Source organism: Porites lutea, chromosome 9 (assembly GCF_958299795.1).
Source record: "Porites lutea chromosome 9, jaPorLute2.1, whole genome shotgun sequence".
Classification (NCBI taxonomy): Eukaryota; Metazoa; Cnidaria; class Anthozoa; order Scleractinia; family Poritidae; genus Porites; species Porites lutea.
Genome location: NC_133209.1, coordinates 2,515,943 through 2,538,611, shown reverse-complemented (window position 1 = coordinate 2,538,611; position 22,669 = coordinate 2,515,943). Strand labels below are relative to the sequence as shown.

At 38.9% G+C, this 22,669-nt stretch overlaps 3 protein-coding genes across 3 annotated transcripts; 1 reads left to right on the top strand and 2 right to left on the bottom strand.

Moving 5' to 3' along the window:
- Positions 1 to 437: 437 nt before the first annotated feature.
- On the top strand, positions 438 to 1,954 carry LOC140948661 (uncharacterized). Its single transcript, XM_073397930.1, has one exon. It carries the CDS (start codon positions 721 to 723, stop codon positions 1,735 to 1,737), a length of 1,017 nt encoding a protein of 338 aa, XP_073254031.1. The 5' UTR covers positions 438 to 720; the 3' UTR covers positions 1,738 to 1,954.
- Positions 1,955 to 4,805: 2,851 nt separating this feature from the next.
- On the bottom strand, positions 4,806 to 12,555 carry LOC140947450 (mitochondrial carnitine/acylcarnitine carrier protein-like). The gene is made up of 11 exons (XM_073396553.1): positions 12,371 to 12,555; positions 11,585 to 11,677; positions 10,685 to 10,812; positions 9,754 to 9,844; positions 8,696 to 8,816; positions 8,008 to 8,080; positions 7,559 to 7,599; positions 6,790 to 6,858; positions 6,145 to 6,194; positions 5,888 to 5,962; positions 4,806 to 5,393 (listed from the first exon to the last, which is right to left on the bottom strand). The coding sequence occupies exons 1-11, from the start codon at positions 12,512 to 12,514 to the stop codon at positions 5,331 to 5,333; spliced, it is 948 nt and encodes a 315-aa protein (XP_073252654.1). The 5' UTR covers positions 12,515 to 12,555; the 3' UTR covers positions 4,806 to 5,330.
- An 863-nt stretch (positions 12,556 to 13,418) lies between these two features.
- Positions 13,419 to 22,568, bottom strand: LOC140947337 (dihydrolipoyl dehydrogenase, mitochondrial-like). Its single transcript, XM_073396406.1, has 19 exons — positions 22,437 to 22,568; positions 22,255 to 22,321; positions 20,819 to 20,898; positions 20,267 to 20,335; positions 19,986 to 20,052; positions 19,516 to 19,616; positions 19,334 to 19,378; positions 18,812 to 18,910; positions 18,635 to 18,736; positions 18,015 to 18,103; positions 17,648 to 17,712; positions 17,296 to 17,329; positions 16,923 to 16,959; positions 16,736 to 16,801; positions 16,492 to 16,562; positions 15,990 to 16,051; positions 15,248 to 15,375; positions 14,383 to 14,610; positions 13,419 to 13,705 (listed from the first exon to the last, which is right to left on the bottom strand). The coding sequence occupies exons 1-19, from the start codon at positions 22,485 to 22,487 to the stop codon at positions 13,640 to 13,642; spliced, it is 1,527 nt and encodes a 508-aa protein (XP_073252507.1). The 5' UTR covers positions 22,488 to 22,568; the 3' UTR covers positions 13,419 to 13,639.
- Between the last annotated feature and the right edge of the window lie 101 nt (positions 22,569 to 22,669).

Below are 22,669 nucleotides of genomic sequence, written 5' to 3'. Positions count from 1 at the left end.
GCTGCTATTCTTTTTCTGCATGTTTGAACAGGTTTCTAAGAGTTCTGTGTAGTTTTATATGACATTAAGTACCACAGAAGCGTATAAACGCTCCATGATCTCCATTCGAAAAAATAAAGTGTTTACTGAGTGCTTATGGCCCTTTGTTTTGACAGATAATTGCATTATTGTAATGAATATTGGTGTCATCTCTCTTGACCTTGTACTAAATACCATTGTGCTTTTTACCAATGAAAAACTTTGTTGCTTAATTACCTTCCACAAGCCTTTAATCTTAAAAGATTAAATCAGGTAGAGTGATGGGCATGTTACACGCTGAGTAAATAGAGGTTAAGTTTTTTGCGTTGCCAACAGACAAAATTGAAACAAATCGGATTGCTGACAAGAAAAGGCATCCTTGGGGTGACTGAAGGTTAACCGAGTTTCAGTCGGTCGCATTGGACTTTTAACACGCGTGAATGGTGTAGAATTTCATGCGGAATTGTTCAAGAATCTTGGGGCTCAACGCCTTACGTTGTACGGTCTACACGATTTTATAAGTGTACAGATCTATCGACCGAAACAACGGGAAGACAAGACACTATAAAAAAGGTGAAACAGTTGCTGTTTGACAGTATCAAAGACAATCTGCACATCTATTTTTATAATAAACGTACGTGGCGTTTTAAAACATCTTGAGTAAAACTGGCTCAGCGATCTTTCGCCGGAACTGTGATAATTATGAAAAAACCTCCAGAACGAGGAAACAAGAAAGGCAAGATTCCTAGATCTCAAGGACAAACTAAGGAACTTAGCTCAACTAAGGAAGATCAAACTAACCTGGGAGAGGAAGAAAACAACGACTACAGGGAAATGACAAAGGGAATAAACCTAGGCAGACTGAGTCTGACTGATCTAGTCTGCACAGACAGTTACAGTCTTTACGAAAGGACTTCGTTTAGAAAGCACTCGGAATTTAACGAGGCGGGCAAAAGTTTCAAGACTCCTTTAGAGAAATATAACGCAGACAGGAACAATAAAGGTCATCTTAAATCATCTCTACCTCCGCTGAGGCAGAAAAGAGATAATCATAAGCTGTTGCCCTTTGTGACTGAAAGACATACATGCGAGCATTCGGTGTTCGAAACAAAACCGGGCGACTACATGGAAAATAAACAAGAGATTATCGCTCCAACTTTATCTGAAAGTCGAAAAAAACTGGCGTTGAGTTTGTCCTTTGTGGGAATTTATGACCTGGACGAGATGGACGCCGAGAGAACAGGAAAAGGAAAAGAAAACAAAAGATTAAATACATTCAAAATAAACCAGGATCAAGGTTTTGAAACTTTAGACGAATCGGAAGGCACGTCTCATAAAGTTTCACCAGTTGCAGCGAAATTCGATAGAGAAAGAACGAAAACTTATGTTATTAAAACCCTAACGCTTGAAGACGAGAGCCCTTTAAGCCAACAAACTTTAATCCAGGATAAACTTATTCTACCTGAAATTAAAGAGCGTACACTACCCCGCGCACGTCCAGACAAAATTGTATACGGTGAATACAAAAAGATGAAGGACAACAGGTTACCCAGTATTGGCCAAAGTAAGAACAGGATTCCCAAGTTTAGCTACAAAGGTTCGGAACGACCGAATAGACACAGAAGAAAAGAGAGATTGCACGATAACTCGTTTGAACGTACTTATTTGGAGACAAAAATTCCACAGTTACCACTTTTAGTAAACGGCAGGTTAACATAACGATACATAGCGCAACCTTGTTCCCAGGCTCCTCTCTCTCTAGCTCCGATGGCCATGATTGTTGGCACAAACTTTAAGTTATTTATTTTAGAGTCTCAACTGGCTATGTATTCACTATTTAAGATCTATTTATTTAATCGACTATCCACTTTTACATTCAAACTTCGAACACACTGTCCTAAGGCTAAACACGTCACACATAGCATTGGTATTTTCATGAATTGAACATTTCCTTCGCAATGAGTAATTTTGTTTTTAAGATTTAAATTTTAATTTCCGTCTCTGAATGATTTCAATTTATTAGTGAATCATTCACTCGTAATCTTGCGCATGCGCTCAGTTATGTCACGTCCAGTCCAGCCAACACTAAAACGGGATTAAATTCACTCTTTCAAAGAAATTCCATTCTTTAGTCTTTAGACCTTTGGCTTTGTACTGCTGCATTTTGTGAGCAATAAGATACAAGTTGTATTTGAGTATCTTTAGTCTTCTTCGTAGCCGTTATTAGGGTCGTCTCGCTACTTTCCTCTCCACTTCGGTGACGACCCTAATAACGGATTCGAGGGAGACTAGAGTTGTCTAGGATACGAAGGGGGAGAGGAGGGGAGCGCAGAGAAACCTAAGAACCCCTCCCCCTAGATTCTCGTAACGGCAATGAACTTTAGACCAACGAATTCATTTTTTCCTTCAGTCTGTAATTCATTTATTTTGTTTCATAATAATTGTTCAATTAGACGAAGTAAGCGGACAAAGTAAGGTTTGGTATGTTTTCTTACCATCAGGCTCGATTACAAAGACCGGACTTGAAAGAGCCGGGCGGAAATCGAGCCTACTTACAATTCTTTCAAGAGCTTTACGTAGTGATAACTCATAACCTAGAGTGTACTTTTCCAAACTAAACTGTAAACAAATTGTTAGAACCTTTTTGCGAACGTTGTTGTCATTTTAATTAAGCTGTCGCGTTGCTATTAACTCCAGTCACTTTATTAAACGACTAATTGTATGAAAAGCATTCATCTTTGAAATGCTTACAGCAGAGAGCTAGCTGCAAGTTCGTCAAGGCAATTTATACAATCCATCGTATTATTTCACACTTACTCTTAACATAAGGCGTGCTCTTGAGTATATGCCAATAAGCAATTCATATAGATTTGTTCCCTTTATAGCGGGGGCAATTTGTGTTCCTTTGTTTACAGAAGGATTATGGTGCAATTTGATAAAGAAATTATGCCTTGCTCAGATCATTCTTCAAAAAGGCAATTAGTCACCAGTAATAATGCTTCTCCGAATACGACGACATTTTGGACAACCATAGTTGTTTCTGGTTTCTCGTGTCCACTGAGGCTGGCCAATTGCCGAGGAAAAGAACATAAACGCCAATACTACAAGAATATTACGTACGGCATGGCTGAAAAAACGGCGAAGACTTTGATCCCCTGATCAATATCACCAATTTGGTGACGCTATCCCGGTTGATAACGAGCGACTTTTATGTGAGAAAACTGATATATCTGTTCCCTAGAAGAGCTGTTGAGCATATTTCCAGTTAGAGGAGCGTGGCATTGTTTTGTACAATGGCCAAATTAAGCCACCTTAATGTGTTATTCCAAGAAGTTCAGGCCTTTAAAAGAAAAAGTTCTCTAAACATAAGCGAAAGTAAGAGAAGACGGCCGCCATTCTTCCTGCCGAAGTTGAATATAACGAAAACATCGACAGAGGCAGGAAAATTTCATAAAGCTGATTTAGAGTTGGATGTACGCGGGCTCGAGAGAAAAGCTTTACAAGGGGATGAAGTTTTAAGTAAGACAGGAATACAAAGTAAGAAAAAGACAAGATGGACGACTAAAAACAAGGTAAATAAACTTTCATCTCCTGGCAACAAGATGTTAGATCAGGAAAGTCGCGACCCCTCTCTTCCGCTGCTATACTCCAAGTCTTTAACACCAACCCTCTCTAAAGAAAAGAATGCGAGCTTCTCTAATCCAAAGAAACTTCCTGTACACGAGCTAGAGTTCGCGCTTACCACGCTATTGAAAGTGATCGAGAGAAGTAAAGAACAGAAAAAGACAACGAAGGAGAAATTTGAAAGGAGCGTTGTAAAGGGAGAGCAGAAGCCAATAAATGAAAAGACCCGCCTTGTGGAGAAGCCGAGAACTGGCCTTTCTTCCGAGTGTTCTATTTAAGCTATAGACAAAGAAACATTTAGTCAGACCAGTGCAACATAAAGCGACAACTTCGCCTCATACAATCAAAACACAAAAAAAGGTTGCGTTACAGGGAACACTGAAATATAATTTAAAAAGGGAGTAACAAAAAATCAAATAATGATTTTAAAGAGCATAGTTTCCCTCAATTCATTTAAATCTACTCGTTGCTTAACAGTCCAAGATGTTTTTCTGAAACAACGAAATACCAGGAGAATGTGGAAAATTGTGCTTATCTCTGAAAAAATCCTTTCTATGCCCCAGCGTTGGTTGAGGATTTGTCAACCGGAATTACTACAGTTTCGAAGTTTACGACAAGTTTTAAAATGACGAGAATCAAGACGAGCTTGTACGGCGATCGGGACAATATTCTGACCAACAAAAGTTTCCTGTGCCAACCCCTTTTGGGAGCTCAAAGATGACGACGACGGCAGCGAAAACGTCTCTTAAAAAGTGAATTCACGCTGTTTCGAAATTCATCGCTCTTATTCCAAGTCGTTCAACTTGTCAAATATTGGTGAATTTTTATGGAACTGAATTCTAAAGGACTGCTTAGAAAATCGTTGTCTGGAGTTCACGCCCTCCAGAAAACGCGAAATTAGGCGGTTTCATGTCGTTGTCGTGAAAAGACGGCAAAGAAAGGTACGAAAAGCGTTCTGCACGTGTAAAGTTGCTATTTGGGTAATACCTGTTGCTTTTATGATGTTTTGGCTGCTGTCGTCGTCGTCCTTGTTGAAGCTACCTAACAGTCAATAAATGAAGCGGCAGCGTCCCCAACAGTTCTATGATGCAGCTTGACGAAAAACCGACACAGCATCATAGAATACCTCAAAGTGGTATGGAAGCAACGAGCAAAATTCTAAACCAGTTGCATATAATTCATTTTTATTTAGCAAGTGAACAAGTCTTGCTCTAAAATATCCCCTTAAAGTGTTCTACTTGTACCTTGTCCTTTCTTACTTAGTAAGCTAAATTTCTGTTGTGGTAAGTTTTGCCTATCATGCAGAGTAAATAAACCACTGTGCCCAAATTTCTCGGAACAGCGTTTTTCTTTCCCGTCATTGAACTCAATATGAGCGGAAACTAAACAACCGCACAACGATGAATAAATAACACTCGATGTTACTGGCAAATTGGTGCACAAAAGAAAAATACGACGTTTTATTGAGAATTAATTGTTTCTAATGTCATGAAGATATGTCTGTTAGAAGTTATCGTCTGATAATACTGGAAGATTCTTTAGCCGTTCCCGCTTATCATATATTAAGAAAGTTGCTTGAGGTGAAAGCAAAAAAATAATTTCCATCTTCAGCTTATGAATGCTCGTGTGTATAACAGAATAGAGTTGACAGTGAGGACATTTCAATTCTCGTTTCTGTCCACATCATATCACCAGTTTGGCGCAAGCCAGTCAAAGAATTTCATGGCTAATTCAAAACCAAGGAAGCAGGCCTATAAAGCAAATAAAACCCCAGTAATTAACTGTGTTAAAGTTGTAGATGTAGATGTAGAAGACAAAAATAAAGCAAAACAGAATTCTAATAGAAGAGTTTTTGAAGAGCTTATTCCTCGATCGCACTGTTGAACCGTTTCTCAAGTGATAAACTCGTGGATGTACTTCCAATCACATCAGACATGTGATCCGTTGTAGCCAATCACATCAAACATCTGATCAAGTGCAGCCAATCAAATCAAACGCGTGATCTTCTCAGTCAACTAGAAGGACGCTTTGTCGCGCTCGGCAGCAGCCGCAGCAGCAAGTTTTCCCGCGCTTCTCACGACGTGAGACTACTTGAGTTATTGTGTCCCAGAGTTTTGCTTTTTCTTCCACCTTCGATTGGTTCGTTGTTTGGACTATTTTCGTTTCAGTTTATTGGACAGAAGTGATAACTTTGTTTTTAAGCTTACCATAGGGCTCTTCTATCCAAAATTTAAAGCGAACTTACCGCATTTGCCGGGAAAGCTCTAAGCATAACTGGTGTTAATCCTCTAAACAGGGCGCCCACGCCCTCCTCGCGCATCTGCAGAATAACAAATAGGAACAGGCGTAAGTTTTGATCTAGAAATAAAACGGAGCCTTGGAAGATATACGAAACTTTTGAGGTGGACAACGTGAAGCATCTTCAGACTTTAAGACGAATTGTAACGTTCAGAAGTTGTGATTGCAGCAAGCGTTTCAAATAAGACAAAGCTAGAATCTTACCATGTGCCTAAAAACATCTCTGACCCCATTAGGGTAAGTTCCCTCGGGTGCTATAAGGGTCAAAACATAAACCAACAGTGAGCAGAATGTATTTATCTAAAACTGGCATAATCTGACTGGAAAAAGTCATCAATGGCAAATCCGTTTGGTATTTTAGATGGTACAAGGTGATATTTTCTTTCAAGCTCTGAAAACTTGCGGGTATGTAGTTTAAAAGATCTTTACCGACAAAATCTGGTAACACATTGAAGCGTGGTCGTCATGTGTATTATCTTATGCAGCTCATGTAAGCCAATAGGAAAATTCACAATTACCAGGACTTCACTTCAAGTATAGTTTGTGGGTAAACAAGAAAAATATTTTGGTTTAATATTTGTCGTTATTTAAACCAAGTAAGTCGAACTATTTATATCTCAAATGAATAAACTTGTATTGAAACGACTGGGAACCCACTGACCTGATCACATGACTGTATATTGTGGGCTCAGTGCACAGCTCATCAACGTTATGAATATTTTGACCTTATCTGCTGACCAGCTGATAATGCACTGGATTGGGGGCTCAATTAATTTTTTGACCAATAACTCCGCTTTTAGGCTTGGCTAAATGTATATCAAATATGATCAAGAAAAAATTGTACCTCACCTGTTTGTAATCTGGATTTAAGCACATCTGGAGCAATACCAATGCCCCAGTTAAACATACCAGCAACACCTAAAGATGAAAATATTATGGCAACTTTTAACTCTTTTAATGACCTCTTTTCAGAGAATCCTACCAGTAAGATCCTTTACATATGCATGTTATGACTTTTGTGTTATGGCTGTTTGCGTGAGTTTTTTGTATTATGCCAATTTTTTGTCTGATGCCTTTATCCTTTTCTTCTTTACATGGGTTATTCTGGCTTATGACAACTGGGACTTTAGAAAAAGCTTTTACTATTCACAGTCCCCTATTTTTCCGTAAGATCACCTTTACAAGCAGCCATCTTGGTTTCAATTTGTACTGAGTCAACTTAGGGGAGAATAGCTTGCGAGGAAGTGAGAAACATATTGAAACATATTTTTCTATTTTTCTTGCCTCCCTGATTCTCAATAGCAAAAAACCCCGGGGCCTGGCCCCTCTGTATATTTGAAACCCAGATGGCTGATGAGTACTCGGCCCGATGACCGTACCAAAAGATAGGGAACCGTACGTAAAAAGTCTAAAAAGCTTTCTGTGTGCACATGAAATTCTTCTGTCAAGCAACCCTTTTATTCAAGGATTCTAACAGGTATTGGGAGCTTTTCCTGGTTTGTTGCAGGCACAGTGGAGGTCAGCAGGAAATTTTCTACCTTCTTTAGCCATAAATGTCTATTTAATGAAAAAACCTTGTGCCTTTCTCATAGAAGTTATGCTGAATTACTGTTCTCACCTCCAGCCATGAGAATGCTTAAAGGACCAACATCTTTTCGTCTGCAGAAGAAACAACACATTCAAATAGTTATTATTCATAAAAGATAGAAATAAGCAGAATAACAAGAACAGTCAAGTCCTTTGCAAACTTCATTATTTACTGGTCATGCCTCACAGACGACAATTTCACTGGGTTGTAGAAACTGTAACTTTTACACACGTTGCAAGTGGTCTTTGTAAGGAGTTAATTTACAGCTGAGTGGTTACCTTTCTATTTTCCCAAATATTTATGATTCAGCTTGATATTCATGAAATTATAACCAGTAACAGCTCAATTTAAAACTCTACCAAGAAAAGAATTGCATATTAACCCCAGATTGCAAGCTCCAAGCAGATGAAATGTTGTAATCATTAGTTAAGTGATTTTTGTGAAAAGAAAACAGTACATAAAGTCCTATCAATACTTACGTCTTTCCCGTAGGAGTTAGTTGATTCAGAAGGAATTCATAAGAAGCAAAGTACATTCCTGTGGCTGGTACATCTGTAAAGAAATTAAACTGTTGAGTATTATTTAAGTACAGTGTATTCCATATCTCCCAATGCTGGGTAGTTTTGATCGTGACATTTCATTAAACGATCATAGCTAAGGCTAAAGCCTAATGTCAAACTTTTCATGAGATGAACCAAACTGTTATTTGAATGTTATTTGGGTTGTTCTAAAAGAGTTAAGTTCATCTGCTGAGTCAAAAGTCTAACCAATCAGACATCATCAGCTGAGTAGACGGATAGAATGTGTTGGTTGATCCGACCTCATACAGGCAAGCTTAACTGAGACAAACTTGGAACTTTCCATGCACTAAATCCACCCAGTTTAGTTGAAGTCTCAAGAAAGGTCAATGTTTTGCCTTGGCCTAACTGATCAAACCGTCTTTATTTTTGTCTTTTCACTGGAACACATTTTTACTCCAACAGTTTTTTTTTTTTTTTTAACTTCTTCCTTTGACCCAATCTTGAGAACTGGCTGAATTTTTGAGAGAACTTGCTCCTATTCGAGAAATGGTGTTGTTTATAGTAGAGAGAGTTACCAAGGAAAAAATTGTGAATTACACCTGACGAGAAACAGTTAAGATTTAAGGTTTGAGAATTTTTAGGTCACCTCTGAGTAAAGTAGCACATGTTCCCTTGTACACCCCACGGATGCCAGTTTCCTTGTAAACTTTTTTCACTACATCAACAGGGCCGGCATACTTCTTCTCTGCTCCAGATGCTTGCTGAATCTATGACATTCACAGTAATCCATTTTGCAGTCCACAAAAATATACATTATGGGCCCCTCACGACTTGTTCAATATACATTTACCAATAATCAAAACTGTCTAAAAAGTTTCAAACAGAATGAGCTTCAAACTCCCCCCCCCCCCACCCAAAAAAAAACAAACAAACAAAAAAATGGTTCATTTGGGGTTACAATAAAAATAATTCTTTCAACTCTAACTGAACCTGTAATTTATGATACCAGTAATATTTTTCTTGGATTGTGACTTTTATGGGTGAGAGAAAACCATTTTCAATAATGGTGGGTGATCTGAATTTATCACTTCCCTAGACAAACACTGAAATTAATTTGGTGATAAACCAAATAATTTGGGCCCAGTTGTTCGAACTCTGATTAGCGCTAACCCGGGGTTAACTTTTAGCCCGGGTTTCTTTTTCTTTTTATCAAAAGCACTTTCTTGGATAATTTTTTCTATTGCTTTTAGAGTATTCAATCATCAATTTGTAGGCAAAGCAAATAAAACTGAATTTGCCTTTTAAGCTCTCATATCTGAGTTCAAATTTTGCATCAACCCAGGGTTATCTTAACCCAGCCTCGAACAACCCTGCCTTGTAGTGTACATGTAGCTATTGGTATTAGAAACCCTCAGATGTACAAGCAAACCTATTGCCCCATCGCGGTACAAGATGGGAGTGGGAGGAGGAGGTGGGGGTTTGTAACCCCACCTTTGGTTTTTGTGATGTCATTGTCATTTGCAAAGATAAAACATTTAATGAATAGCCTGTGATGTATGCTACAGGAAGACAAAAATGTAATATGATCATGATATGGTACAACTGCAGGTTTTGCTTAAAAAAGCCTCAACTGCATGTTAACTACACCTACCCCTACACCTTTCCTTTTTTATCTCCAAGGGTTAAACTATTAGTAATGTTTACCTGCAAAATACATTTTATTCGTTCTCCCGGTGCCATAATAGCTGTTGTGCAAACTCCAGCAAAGAATCCTGAAGTCAGGATTTGAAAATATCTATCAAAGAAATTAATTCATTATATTGTTATATATTATGCAAACTAAATGCATACCATGAAAAGTGGACATGCACTGTTGATGGGAAGAACAAACAGGGACATTTTACTTTTATCAACAGAGTTGATAAGATGAACTGATTTGTACCTTAAACGATCCTTTGGGGGGGAGACAATAAAGTATCATATGTATGGATGGACGGATGAATCCCTACATTGTGGATATTTAAGGCCAGTAAATGTCAGTGATAAAAACTCGACAGCTCAACCTCTACCCTACTTCCTAATGAAGAAGAGACTGTTATTATTGACTTCCTAGATGTTGTTTAAAAACATTTTTCTTTCTGTTTCAATACATTATTTTTTGTCGTAGTAGCAGTATTGACATGGAGTGCTTTGTAATTTACCATAGGGATCTATATTTTTTTACTCTCATAACGTCACCGATTGATTAAGCACTGATACTATAAATGGAGAAAATTCATGTTTATTATTGAGGTTTGAAGTTTCCAAAAAGGGTAAGGTAGCTGTTACTACAGTCCTTGTCACATTAAGTTGGGACACCCTGTGCAGCACCCATATTCCAAGAAAAAGTTGTGCCCCGTCCCTCTTGAATTATTTTATGCTTCTATGATGCCACCTCACAAAAACCAACATCGAGGGGGTAGAAAATATCACGACTGTTCCAACTAATGTGACCAGGACTGTACCCATAAATCAATGGCCAAAATATGCAGTTTGACAACCACGACAATTTCTTCTAACCCTAAACTAAAATTTTCCACTTGTGACACCAGCTGGGAAATGACACTAATCCCATTCTTAAGGAAGGAATACTTACGTAGGATCATCATGAGGATTTTTAAGCTGTAGCTTCTTGCCCATGTTGAATCCCCAGAAACAGATGGCAAATATTGGAGCAACACCAACTACAGGAGCTGCCATTCCTTTGTATAATCCAAGAATTCCCTAGAAAACAGATACCAAACCCTTCAGATCTAAAACCTAAAGGTTTGGGCCAGAAACAACCAACTCTGACACCCCTCTACCAACAAACAATATACCCATGAGGGACACCTCTGACCTTCTTGCATTCAGAATTTTTGTTACTGTATGTGTTAAGGTGGAGAGAATCAAACAAGGAAGTGATTTACAAAAAATCCATCTAAGAGATAAAACTAGAGGCAAACTTGATGCACTGGCTACAGTCCTGTTCCATACATGGCTAGGTATAACATTCCAACCTAAATGACCTGTGTGGGAAGGATGCACAGAAACAGTGGGTGTGGCCAGGAGCCCATAACCAGGTGGAGCAAGCACCTTCCATGTACTTGTGCCATGGCGCTTTCTCTGACCAATTTACTTTTAGAACAGTTTTGGTGCAAAGTTAATTATGTTTTAAGCCCCACAAACTAGTCAGCAAACCTACAGACCTAAAGATGATACTTTTTGCCTTTTAATGACGTTTAGTTTTACTTTTTGATGTATATATTTCGAATGCACTCTTACACGCAGTGGAGATTTTACTTTTAAGGGAAAAAGTGCCCTAAAGTGTGTCTAACGATATACTAACTAGTCAGTGAGAACGCCATAGGCCTAGTGTGGGAGTCGCTTGCTCTGGGTTATGGTCTCCTGGTGTGGCATCCTTTAAAACAAAACTTACACTGTGGCTATGCAAATCCCTGTTACTAAAAAGAAACTTGCAGTCAAGTGCAGCATGAGCTTAGCTTGCTGATCTTACCTCTTTTCTAACTGTTTTCATGGCGCAGTCCAATGTTCCTGTGAACATTGGCTTCTGCCCAGGTTCAGGTGTTGGCATTGTTTGAAGGCGAACCTTTCAAAAATAAAATAATATTCTTTACCTGTTTTGTTATATATTACTTTCCTATGTTTTTTTTTTTTTTTTTAAAAACATTCTCTGTTACGACTATTACACATCACTGTGTCCTTTCAATGTTTTTAACATAGTTTCCTCTACAGACCTATCTTGGGCTTTACTGGACACTTTTGGAATGAAATCAGGAAAGAGCAAAACATAAAATTATTACGTGCATGTATGGAGTTAGAGTCGTCAAACGTTGCGTGACACAAATCGCGTCTCTAGCTGCAAAAAGTGAGGTTTATTCGAAAGTTTAACCAAAATAGTTTTACCCAAATAAATATTTTGAAATTTAAAACCACGTTTCTTGATATTTGGTTAAAATTTGCTACGTATGTCGATGAATTGTGAAAACACAACGCTAACAATCAACGCGCGCATTGGAAGCACTAGATGGACTTTGTCCCGTGTGAATATTAAAATAATAATATAAAATAAATCTAACTTCGAAATGTGCTGAGTAACTCTGATGATTTCATATTTTTTCATATAAAGTAAAATAAGATTACCTACAACCTTTTAAAGAGCGATTAAAAGTTGAAATTCTTACGAACTAGAAAACACCTTTAAAAAATTCTTCCACGAACACACACTTTTAGCTCATCAACTACTGGAGAGGAGATTCATACTGTATTTTTTTCAGCGTACCTTAATGGTATCAAGGGGATGTCCAGTTACCACACAACATACTCCTCCAAAACCTCCTGCGAGGAAGTTCTTCAAGCCAGAAGTACTCCTCGTTTGTTTCTTTGGGCCATCTACCACCTTCTGTTCTGCCATTGACTCCGCCATGTTGACTGTCGCGTCACGAACTGGAAGAAAATGGACTGGGGACAATCTTATGCGAAGAGCCTGCGTTAAATTCCAGCGTTACACTTATCCAGCGCGGGGGCGTTGGCGGGGGCGGTGAGAGGGGGTCTCTAACCCCCTCTGACCGCCCCCGCCAACGCCCCCGCTAAATTGAGGTAGGATAGTCTGAGGACTCTCTAGAATAGAAATGAAACTGACTAATTTTAATTTTCTCTTAGGGTGCTCTTCAGGACGGAAAGCCAATCTCTTTTTCCGTGCATTTTTTACGGTTGGCGTAAAAATAATATCTGAAAAGCAAACGCCGTCATCGATGTAAACAGCTCTTGAGCAATTTAAATCAGCATAGCAAGTTGATTTGGTAGTCTCCTCATGTATGGTCTCCTTTGATGGGGTCAAATAAAGCCTGAGCTACGCCCAAATAGGTCTCCTTTAGGGATTTAAACCAAGGCACAGGGCACCCGATTACCCGAACGTTGTATCAGCCAATAAAATAATATGTTTAGGACTTTTTTTACGAAGGGATTTGAATCCGATTAGAGAAGTTAACATTGCTGGTATCAAATGGTTGTTTGGCTAGCTCGTCGGACGCAAGAGTTACGTCTCAAGTTTCCAATATTGTTAACTACTAATTCTCCTTGGTAAAGAGGAGAAGAAATCAGAGATCGCCCCCCAAGGAGAGTTACGACGCGCCACCCAAACAAACATTTTATAACGGCAATGTTAACCGTACAGACACGAGTCGAAGGATTCTAAGTAGGGACTGAATTTCAGGCCTTCCTTCGCGGTAATAAGGGGAGAGGAGATTTCCACCCGCCTGATAGACCTCGTACTCAGGCTAAGTAAGGGAAGCAGATTAAGAAGATTTCATAATACTCAAACAAGCACACAAGTTTTCTCTACTTTCATTCTTTTTCTTTAAACTTTTCTTCTGACCTGCTATTCGATAATTTGAAGACTTATTCACTCTTGCGATAACAGCAAGCAAGCTATGAAATAAAAACTGTACAACGTTTTCACGGGTTGGCTGTCTTATCTTTCTCTCGAGTTCATATGATCACTTCATAAGCGAGGTTTACACAATGACATTCCATGATGCACCGTGATCTTCTAAAAATTAATAGCTTTTCCTGCGTATGCTGCAATGTTAGCTTCCCGCAACGCCTCTGACACAGTCTGCAATAAAAACGTACGCAGTTAGTACAAATATCGCTCGATGAAAAAACTGCTTGATAACTTTCACTTCAAATCACTGACTTAGTTTACTCACAGGGGTATGTGTAGAAATCGCTCTACACAACATAATAAACGGCAGTAAAGGAGAGTACAATTGCTCATTTAATTTGAATGCCCTCACTATAGGACTTTACCCACAGACTAGAAAGATATATATGGCACAATACGTGGGACAACGGGATTGAGGGAAGTACTGCTTAGTAGCTTTTATTTGAACGGATACACTTTGGGTGTCGTTCACATTCTCAAATGCTGACTCAATTAAAGGGATTTGGGAGCACGTCTAGGGCTGATTGGAAAAAGTCAGTTTGTAGCACGTGACCAAATTTCCCCTTTACTCGTTATTAACTGTTGATTATTTATCAACAGAAGTAGGAAGGTAGTTTCACATAAGTTATCTCGGATAGTTTTTATCGTACTTATTTCCAAATTTAAGAATTTGTCAGCTTGAATCTAACATTTGTCGTTTACCGAAAACGCGATTCTAAGCCTCTCACAAACATTTATATTTCTACGAGCCAAATAATGTCTAAAAATTGTTTGAAAGAAAAAGTTTGAAAGACAAGCTGACAAAAAACTTAGTTTTGTCACTGTTGTCTTTTAAAAATGGTTCTTACCGGGTGAGCATGACACACGCGCGCGATGTCCTCGCTAGATGCCCCATATTCCATTGCAAGTGCGGCTTCGTTGATCAGTTCTCCAGCAGCGGGCGCGATCATGTGACATCCCAGAAGGCGGTCAGTCTCCTTGTCAGCCAGCACTTTCACAATACCATCTATCTCGGCGTTTGTTCGTGCGCGGCTGTTTGCGGAGAGAGGGAACTTTCCAATCTTGTACGCAACACCCTGAAAAAAAAATGACAACAAGATCAAAGGTGTAAGGTCAGTTGGAAAGCGGTTCACTAAGGACGAGGACGAATTTTTCAAGGACTGAAACAGGCTGACTTAGTCACAGGCAGACTTAGTCACCCAAGGCAACTTTTTCCATTGGCGATCTTGAGGTAGCTTTCGGGGCTGGCTAGTGTTTGGTTAGTCTGCTACACAGCCGTTTCCGCCATGCAACGCTCCTCCCATGAACGTTGCGTGACTGGTGTTTGGTCGCACTGCATTATGGGGTTGTTTTAGGGACACTCGGAAGCTGGGTCAAAATTCGTCCCCAAAAAGAGTCACAAAGTTCAAATCGAAACAGCACCGACCCAGACCTCGAAATGGCAGATTCAACACACTTTTAAACGGCAAATTCTGAATTCTCCTTCTCATAGCCCCAGGGCAATGTAATTAGACATTAGCTGGCTATACACGATTTCAGAAGGACACATTAGAGTTATCTATTGATGGTCAATATCGTCCACCGGCATAATTAATTAATGAGGAAGGTTTAACTAAGGCGAAAGTTGACTTCAAATGCCCCCCGCCCCCTCTCAAAGAGAAGGAAAAAAGAAAGCAAGAAGGCGTTCTGGTTCTCCAAAGAAGAAAGCCATACCTCTTCTTTTAGCATTTCTTCTGTTTTTCCAACCCAAGCCACCTCAGGATGTGTGTAAATCACATTTGGTACGCAGTTATAATCGATATGAACAGCGCCGCCCGCAATGCCTTCTACGCAGATTATACCTGGAGAGAAAAAAAAATGTTCAGGGTAACTTAGGTTCTAAGCTAGCCTACGTAGCAGGCGCTTTGAAGTGTCTCCCGCGCGCAGGCTACGCAGGCTAGCTCTAAGTCACCGTTCATGACTATGTGAATGAATTTTTGGAAAGCTTGAAGACAAAGAAATTCGCCTGACATGTCTTTCTTTTAACCGGTGTCGGAAAGAAAAACAACATCCGACAGTTAGCCCTCTCTCGTGGCCGAATAACGAAGCACGAAGCACCTAGGAGTTCTTAGGAACGTGTCCGTGCATTCCAGACCGAATTTGAATTTGGAGATGTTAGTTTGGGGATAGAGGAAAACCGGAATACTCGGAGAAAAACATCTCGGAGCAAGGGAGAGAACCAATAACAAACTCAACCCACATGTGGCGTCGACGCCAGGACTTGAACCCGGGCCACATTGGTGGCAGGCGAGTACTCTCACCAGTGCGCCTCCCGTGCTCTCCATTGTGACCTCCATTGTTGTTCTTGGACAAATTACTCAAACCGTGTTTTGGTTAAGTTTCTATGATGTTCTTGGCCACAGTAACAAAATGATACTGTCTGTTGACGAAGAGACGTTACCAAATTAGTGCTCACCCTCATCTTCAGCTTTGTGTGCCAGCATCGGTCCGTGAATGCAGTCACCGATAGCATAAATACTGAAAACAATCACAATAAAACGAAAGAATCAATTTGCAAGAGACTCTAAGTTTGTCAAGACGCATTTAACGTCTGAGACGTTAAAGTCGACTGGTGTAAAAACGGGACGCATAAAAGCAGACGACAGCAGTGAAAAAAAAAAACCGACATTTTTCTAAAAAATACAAAACACTGACTATTCCCAGTCATTTCTGGACGAACTGGGCATAAATGCGTCCCAGATTACGGCGTCCTGTTTTCATACTAGACGCATTTAATGTCTGAGACGTTAAAGTCGTCTGTTAAGAGCATACATTTTTAAAGGAGCTGAATACCTATAAGCGTCCACATTATTCACAACTTACACTGTTGTTTAGGATTATTTAGAAAAATCTGCGGATTAGGGAAGTCCCCAAGGAGCTCCACGAGGACTTGATAAACAAAAAATGTTGCGAGTTACCTAGGGACATTAGTTTGAAATCTTTCATTGACAACAACTCGGCCACGCGGATCTAGCGGAATGCCAACTTTCTATGAGAAAAAGAAATCAATAAATGTACTTAGAAATTACCGCTAGGAAAAACACATTAGATCAACCATGAACACCCCAGATTCTCTGCGATCGCACTTTTTCTTGCTTTACTATTTTTAGAAAAATATGAAAGTGCATATTGTTTCGTTTAACAGTATTGCATAACACATGCCTCAAGTCCTAATCTTTTGGTGTAAGGCCGCCTTCCAACACAAACTAAGAGAACATCTCCTTCAATCTGTGGAACAAAAACAAAAACATCTCCAGTTAGGTACTTTGAGAAGTGAACATAACAACAACAAACAGAAGAAAAAGGAATCACCAAACAACTCTATCGGAGAATATTTTGCGATTCATACCTCTTCTTTTTTGGAGCCATCCTTAGCTGATTCCACACTGCAAAAAACAGGAAAATCTGATGAAATTAAATGGTAACAAAAACAACAAAAAATTTTAATAATAAATTTTAAACAACAACAACAATGACAAGAGTGATCACCATGGCAATTACAATGATGGTGTCAATGATGTTTCTGGTGATGATGATGATGATGACGATGACGATGATGGCTGTGAAGACGATGGCAATGATGATGATGATGATGATGATGATGATTATGGTGACAGTGCAGTGCCACCAAGTGCTGCTCCTCATGATAACAAAGATAAAACAGTTACTTTAAAATTTTGCTAAATGGAATCAAAAATGTATAACAAAGATGTTGTTGTCACCTGACTTTGATTCCACCCTCTGTTCTAACAGCACCTGTAATAAAAGTCAAATCAGATTGTTAAAGGGAATTAACAAATCAACGCTCATTTGCAACAAAATATCAAAGTTACTTAAAAGGTACTTAAGTTTCAAGTTACCCATAGGGACACAATAATTATTACTAATTATTAGTAAAGTCCTTGTGTAAGAGATATGTTGCGGGGGAGGACAGGGGGGGTGGAAGCAATAGGGGTGGGTGGGGTACGAGAGGCAGGAGACGAAAGAATGAGAGGATTAGCGGGATAAATAAATAGGGATCTTTATCGACTGATTCTGTGAGTTGCTTATACATGTTCTACAAACTATACTTACTTGTAACCATTGTGTTAAGTTTAAACTTCATTCCCTGTTTCTGAAGGATTCTCTGGAAATTTTTCCTGCAAAATCAAAATCAGTGAAATCTAGTGTTAACAAACTTCACTCACCTAGATGAAAGTAATTTTTAAAAATCATCATTGGAATTTTTATGACACCCCACATCACTGTTGAGTTCAAATGATTGACATGTACAGTAAGAGTTCTTTACAACAGGCACTAAAGGGAAAGAGGCAACTGTTCATGATACAGAGTTTTCTGAGTTATAGAAGTAGAAATTGTATAAGGTTTGGCATCTAAGAGAGCAAAACAACTCTGCAAAATAGAAGGAAAGCAATAAATTTACAACAGACGATGAACTTACGAGACTTCCATGTCAATGCCAAGGCCGCCAATATGTCCCAGAAACTCAATAGCTACTACCTCTGATCCAAGTCTAGACCAAACTGAGCCCTAACATTCAATTAACAGAACACTTGACTTGATAATATAAGACTCTCTACAGACTACAGAACGTCAAGCCTAGGATAATGTTGAATAGAACAACATGAGTGGTAACCTTGACAATACCCCATTTATTCTGGGATGGATACATAATCTACCTGAATACAGAACAGTCTGGTTTATGTTGTAGTTCAGTTTTCTCCCTAGAATCACATTTATTTTCCCATGTTTCAAACTCATTATGATAGACAATATTACCTTGCTAGCAAAATGTTTTAACCACAACATAAATAAGTGGTAAATAGACAGAAAATTATTTAAAAAGTAATAATATACCAGTTGATATGCACGCACACCTATCGGCAAAGTGCTCAATGGAAGAACTAGACAGTTGCAAGAACCAACAGCTGCCACTTCCTGATGGCTACTGAAAACTCTTTTTTGTGAAATGTGTGGCTGAGACCTCTCTGGAAACCAAACAATGCAATATGATGTTCTACATGCTGTACAAATTGCCATAACTGACAAAAATGTACTAACCAGTTCGACACCAATCACACCAGCACCGATCAAAATCATTTTTTCTGGAACCCTGTTCAGGGACAAAGCACCAGTGGATGATATTATTACTTTCTCATCAACCTGAAAGGGAAACAACAAAATGAAAGTTAAAAATATATTTTTGTTAGTTAAATAGGATCACAGGGAACATCCCACCTCAGCTCCTGGGAAAGGCGTAACTTCTGATCCAGTAGCAATCAGGATATTTTTGGTCTGAATTACTTCTGAGCTTCCATCTTCTTTATATACAGTGACCTGCAGATTAAAAATACATCCACATCTCACAAAATAAGAGTGTAAAACAAAACAGGCTGTGATCCCCTGATTTTTTACATTTATTATTTAACCAGGTCCCACAATGTTTAATGAAAAAAAAATTATGAGATTTACATTATAAAACAACTTCTTTGACAATGTTCAAACTAGTTTCAACTTTTATGTACTCTGAGAAAAAAATCAATTTGAATTTGCATTTAATTAGCAAGGCTCAGTGCTCAAAGGAAAATTGAAGGGAGCCCAGTGCAGTGAACCTTTTAAATCTAGGGTGCCCAGCATATTATTTGTATGGAAAAACTAAGATTTTATAGTCACCCGAGAGCAAAACTTGGGCACCAGGAGCCACTCGGGCTCTGCTAGAATATAGCCCTGATTTAAAAAAAAAAAAAGAACTTTACGCACCTCGTTTGGTCCAGAAATTGAACCATGTCCATCAACTCGTGTAACCTGCAAGGAAAACAGGAAGTGATTCATCAAAAAAAAGGGCTCATTCTGAAGGAAGGAATTATTGGCCCAGAACCTTACGCCAACACTAAAGAAACTTCTGTGATAAAATATATTGGGAGCCAAAGCCAATACAGTACCTTATTCTGCTTAAACAAGTGGGCTATTCCATTTGTTAGTGTCTTTACAGCTGTTGATTTTTGCTCCATCATCTTCTCTAGGTTTAATTTCACTTCACCCACTATAAAAAGCAAATCAAATTATTACATACATGTCAATACTATACCATGCTGCTTGAGAGAAAAAATGGACGAAAGAAAGGAAAAAACATTTCTGCCCCTGGACCTCCCAGCCTCCAGTCCCAATTCCCACCCCAAAAATGATTTTGTGGATGAGAAGCCTACTGATTTAAGATTTCCTCTCTCAATGGATGTCTTTGAAGTCAAGTCAATAGGGGGGATTACTTTTCAAAAATATTGTTAAATGTATAATAGCAACAATCTTTTTGTTGCAGCTGGCAGCCAGCATGAATTGAACAAACAAATATTTGTTGTACATTGCCATAAAATAAACAAGTAAATAATACATAACATTTTGATTTGGTACTTACCCTCTATTCCTCTGTTTTTAAAATCTGCCTTTGCTTGGTGGTATAGGTGTGAGTTGTTCAACAATGCCTAAGAGAGATTAAGAAAACATTTTTGTTGCATTTGTGTCCTTAGGTGACGCTCAGAATCACATTTGCAAGGAACATTCACCATTTTTGAGTTTACTGAGTTGATTACCTGTGTTACATTTGATAAATAACTGGTGAAATTGGCTGTTCCTGAAGAGAATAAAAAGCTGGTCCTGGTTCACAGGAGAGCTGTACCACAAATAACTGTTTCTTACCTTGGATGGTATACAGCCGACATTCAGGCATGTTCCTCCTAAAGTCTTTTCTTTTTCTATACACACAGTCTGTAAAAAGAGGAAAAGCTAAGATTAACCCATTTGAGCTGAAAATTTTGCCTTAAAACTTAATTTGACACTAGTCAAGCCAGTTTTTGGCTACTATCTGTCCAAAAAGAACCAGAACTTACCAAAACATCAAACACTAGCTAAACATGTACTGACTTTTGCTCCTTTAATGCCAAATTAAGGCTCTGCAAGTTTGGATGTGGCCAAGTGTAAACGTTTGGACAGAAAACAAAAAAGATCCCTGCCTCCCCATCTTTTACTGTTACTTCCTCTCCACCCCAGTTCTCTTGCTTTTCGCCTTAATTTGGGGAAAAGTTTTTTTGAGAAATTTTGATTCTTGTACACGACTGTGATAGTTTTTAATGGCATCTAAGTCATTTTCTATGTAAAAAATTAATTGCTTGCTTTTTTGCTTGTGTCACTAGTACAAACTAGACTTTATTAAGCATGCATACAGCATATTATCATGCTATCAACACATACCTTCATTCCAAGTTGAGCTGCCTTAATTGATGCTACATATCCTCCTGGACCAGAACCAATCACCACAAGATCCACTTCACCTTAAAAGAATTAAAGAAGTGCAGGTGTTCAGAGGCCAGAAGCTTCTTAAAGAAATCTCCTCTCAACAATAAAATATTATTATGTGGTCATCAAAAAGAAAACTCAAATCTCTCAGTTTGCAGCCAAGTCAATTAAAAAAAGAATGAAAGTTCCCCCGCAAAAAGTCAACTACCAGGTAATATAGACCCAGGAAGAGGGGGGGGGGTACACCCTATAATGGCCTATACGGGGAGGCACCGCCCGAAAGGGGCACCTTTTTCAGGCTGCCGGTATATGAAAGGGTAGGAAGTATATGAAAGGGTAGGGGAATCTGTCATTTGGGTCTGTGAAAGGGCCCAAAGGGCTAACAGATGAATATTATGGCTTTATAAAGTCGGGAAAACATTCTGTTTTTTGATTGACTCCCATTTAAATGACAATGCATTTACAGCAGTTGAAAGGGATGCAAAGTTCTAAATGAGGTTTGTGAAAGGGGTACCATTAATTTGTCAATAGAAGGTATATGAAACGGGTACCTTTTTCGTGAAAAATGGTATCTAAAAAGGGCAAGAGGTTGGACCTCTGGGTGGAGCCTCCCCGTATAAAAATTTGTTGAGTACACCCCCCCCCCCCTGGGATTTGGACAGAAAAAAAAAACAGTCAAAACAATCATTTGGATTGTTCTCCTGTTATGCCCTTAGTTTGAGTGAAATATAACCCCTCCCCTCACTTAAAATAACCGGCACCCCCACTTCTTCCCTTTTAGAGTGATTAAAAAAAGCAATCATCAAAAAATATCATCTTATAAAATACGTGATCCAGTTTCCAAGAAAGAATCTAGAATACCCAGCTACTGGTCAGCTTCATTACTTCCTACTTTGACCATCTGCTGTCCCATTTTTGATGACTAAACAAGATGCCATTGAAGAATAAAGATGCAACTGCCACTATGGTCAACAGCACCGTCTTGGTGTGGACGGACAACAATGAGATGGAAGGGCTTGATTAGACTGCCACAAAGGCTGTAAATGTAGCCACCAAGTTGGTAGTAGTTACTTGAAAAAGCATGACACCCGGCCATGGACCAGGGTAGCAGCTAGCATTCCGAGGATCAGTTTAAAAAAAAAATTGTACAAATGTAATTTACAAGTGCAGCTGTTGTTTTAGAGTCTCATAAATTAACTACACTGGTAAATTACACTTGTAAAGGTTTCGTTAAATTGAACCCAGAAAAGTGCCTGAATATTCCAATATCTAGCCAGCAGACATTACGTAAGCTTAGTTGTAACAAGTCAAACTTGAATTAGCAACATACTATATAAACTTGAGGCATAACCATAGAGATCACATATAAGCTTAACTAACAGCAAGTTTACCTTCAGTTGCATAACTTCTAGTAATACTAGTTCCGACAACGGGGATATGTCTGGTCCATTTCAAAGCCTGTAAAATTAAAACGACCATGGAGCATTTCTAGTGCAAGCTTTAACATCTAGTATACTAGATAAGATGAAGAATGTATATTAGTAGGAAAACCTCCCTAATGTATTTTTCTGACCTCTGGAATCCTTGAAGATATGCCACAACTACGGCGCACAAATGGCAACATGTTTTTAAGAGAAAATTGACTAAGACGTTATCAAATCTTGCTCCTCTCCTCCAATCATATGTGGATGGTTCTCCGGGAAATGCAATATTTTTGCGAATACCCGCTAACGTCCTCATCGCGGGCTCGAATAAATAATTGCATGTACTTTAGGGTATTACCGCTGTTAGCGGGCGCAAGTAAAA

What these genes read in the sequence shown, in the direction of transcription:
- LOC140948661 (XM_073397930.1), top strand. Translation starts at nt 721, where the DNA reads ATGAAAAAACCTCCAGAACGAGGAAACAAGAAAGGCAAGATTCCTAGA.
- LOC140947450 (XM_073396553.1), bottom strand. Translation starts at nt 12,514, where the DNA reads ATGGCGGAGTCAATGGCAGAACAGAAGGTGGTAGATGGCCCAAAGAAA. An exon ending in AAGCATTCTCATGGCTGGAG is followed by an intron (nt 6,859 to 7,558) that starts GTGAGAACAGTA and finishes TTTCATCTTTAG; the next exon opens with GTGTTGCTGGTATGTTTAAC. An exon ending in TAAATCCAGATTACAAACAG is followed by an intron (nt 6,195 to 6,789) that starts GTGAGGTACAAT and finishes TGACCCTTATAG; the next exon opens with CACCCGAGGGAACTTACCCT.
- LOC140947337 (XM_073396406.1), bottom strand. Translation starts at nt 22,487, where the DNA reads ATGTTGCCATTTGTGCGCCGTAGTTGTGGCATATCTTCAAGGATTCCA. An exon ending in GAGGGTGGAATCAAAGTCAG is followed by an intron (nt 16,960 to 17,295) that starts GTGACAACAACA and finishes TGTTTTTTGCAG; the next exon opens with TGTGGAATCAGCTAAGGATG. An exon ending in ATGGCTCCAAAAAAGAAGAG is followed by an intron (nt 16,802 to 16,922) that starts GTATGAATCGCA and finishes TTTGTTCCACAG; the next exon opens with ATTGAAGGAGATGTTCTCTT.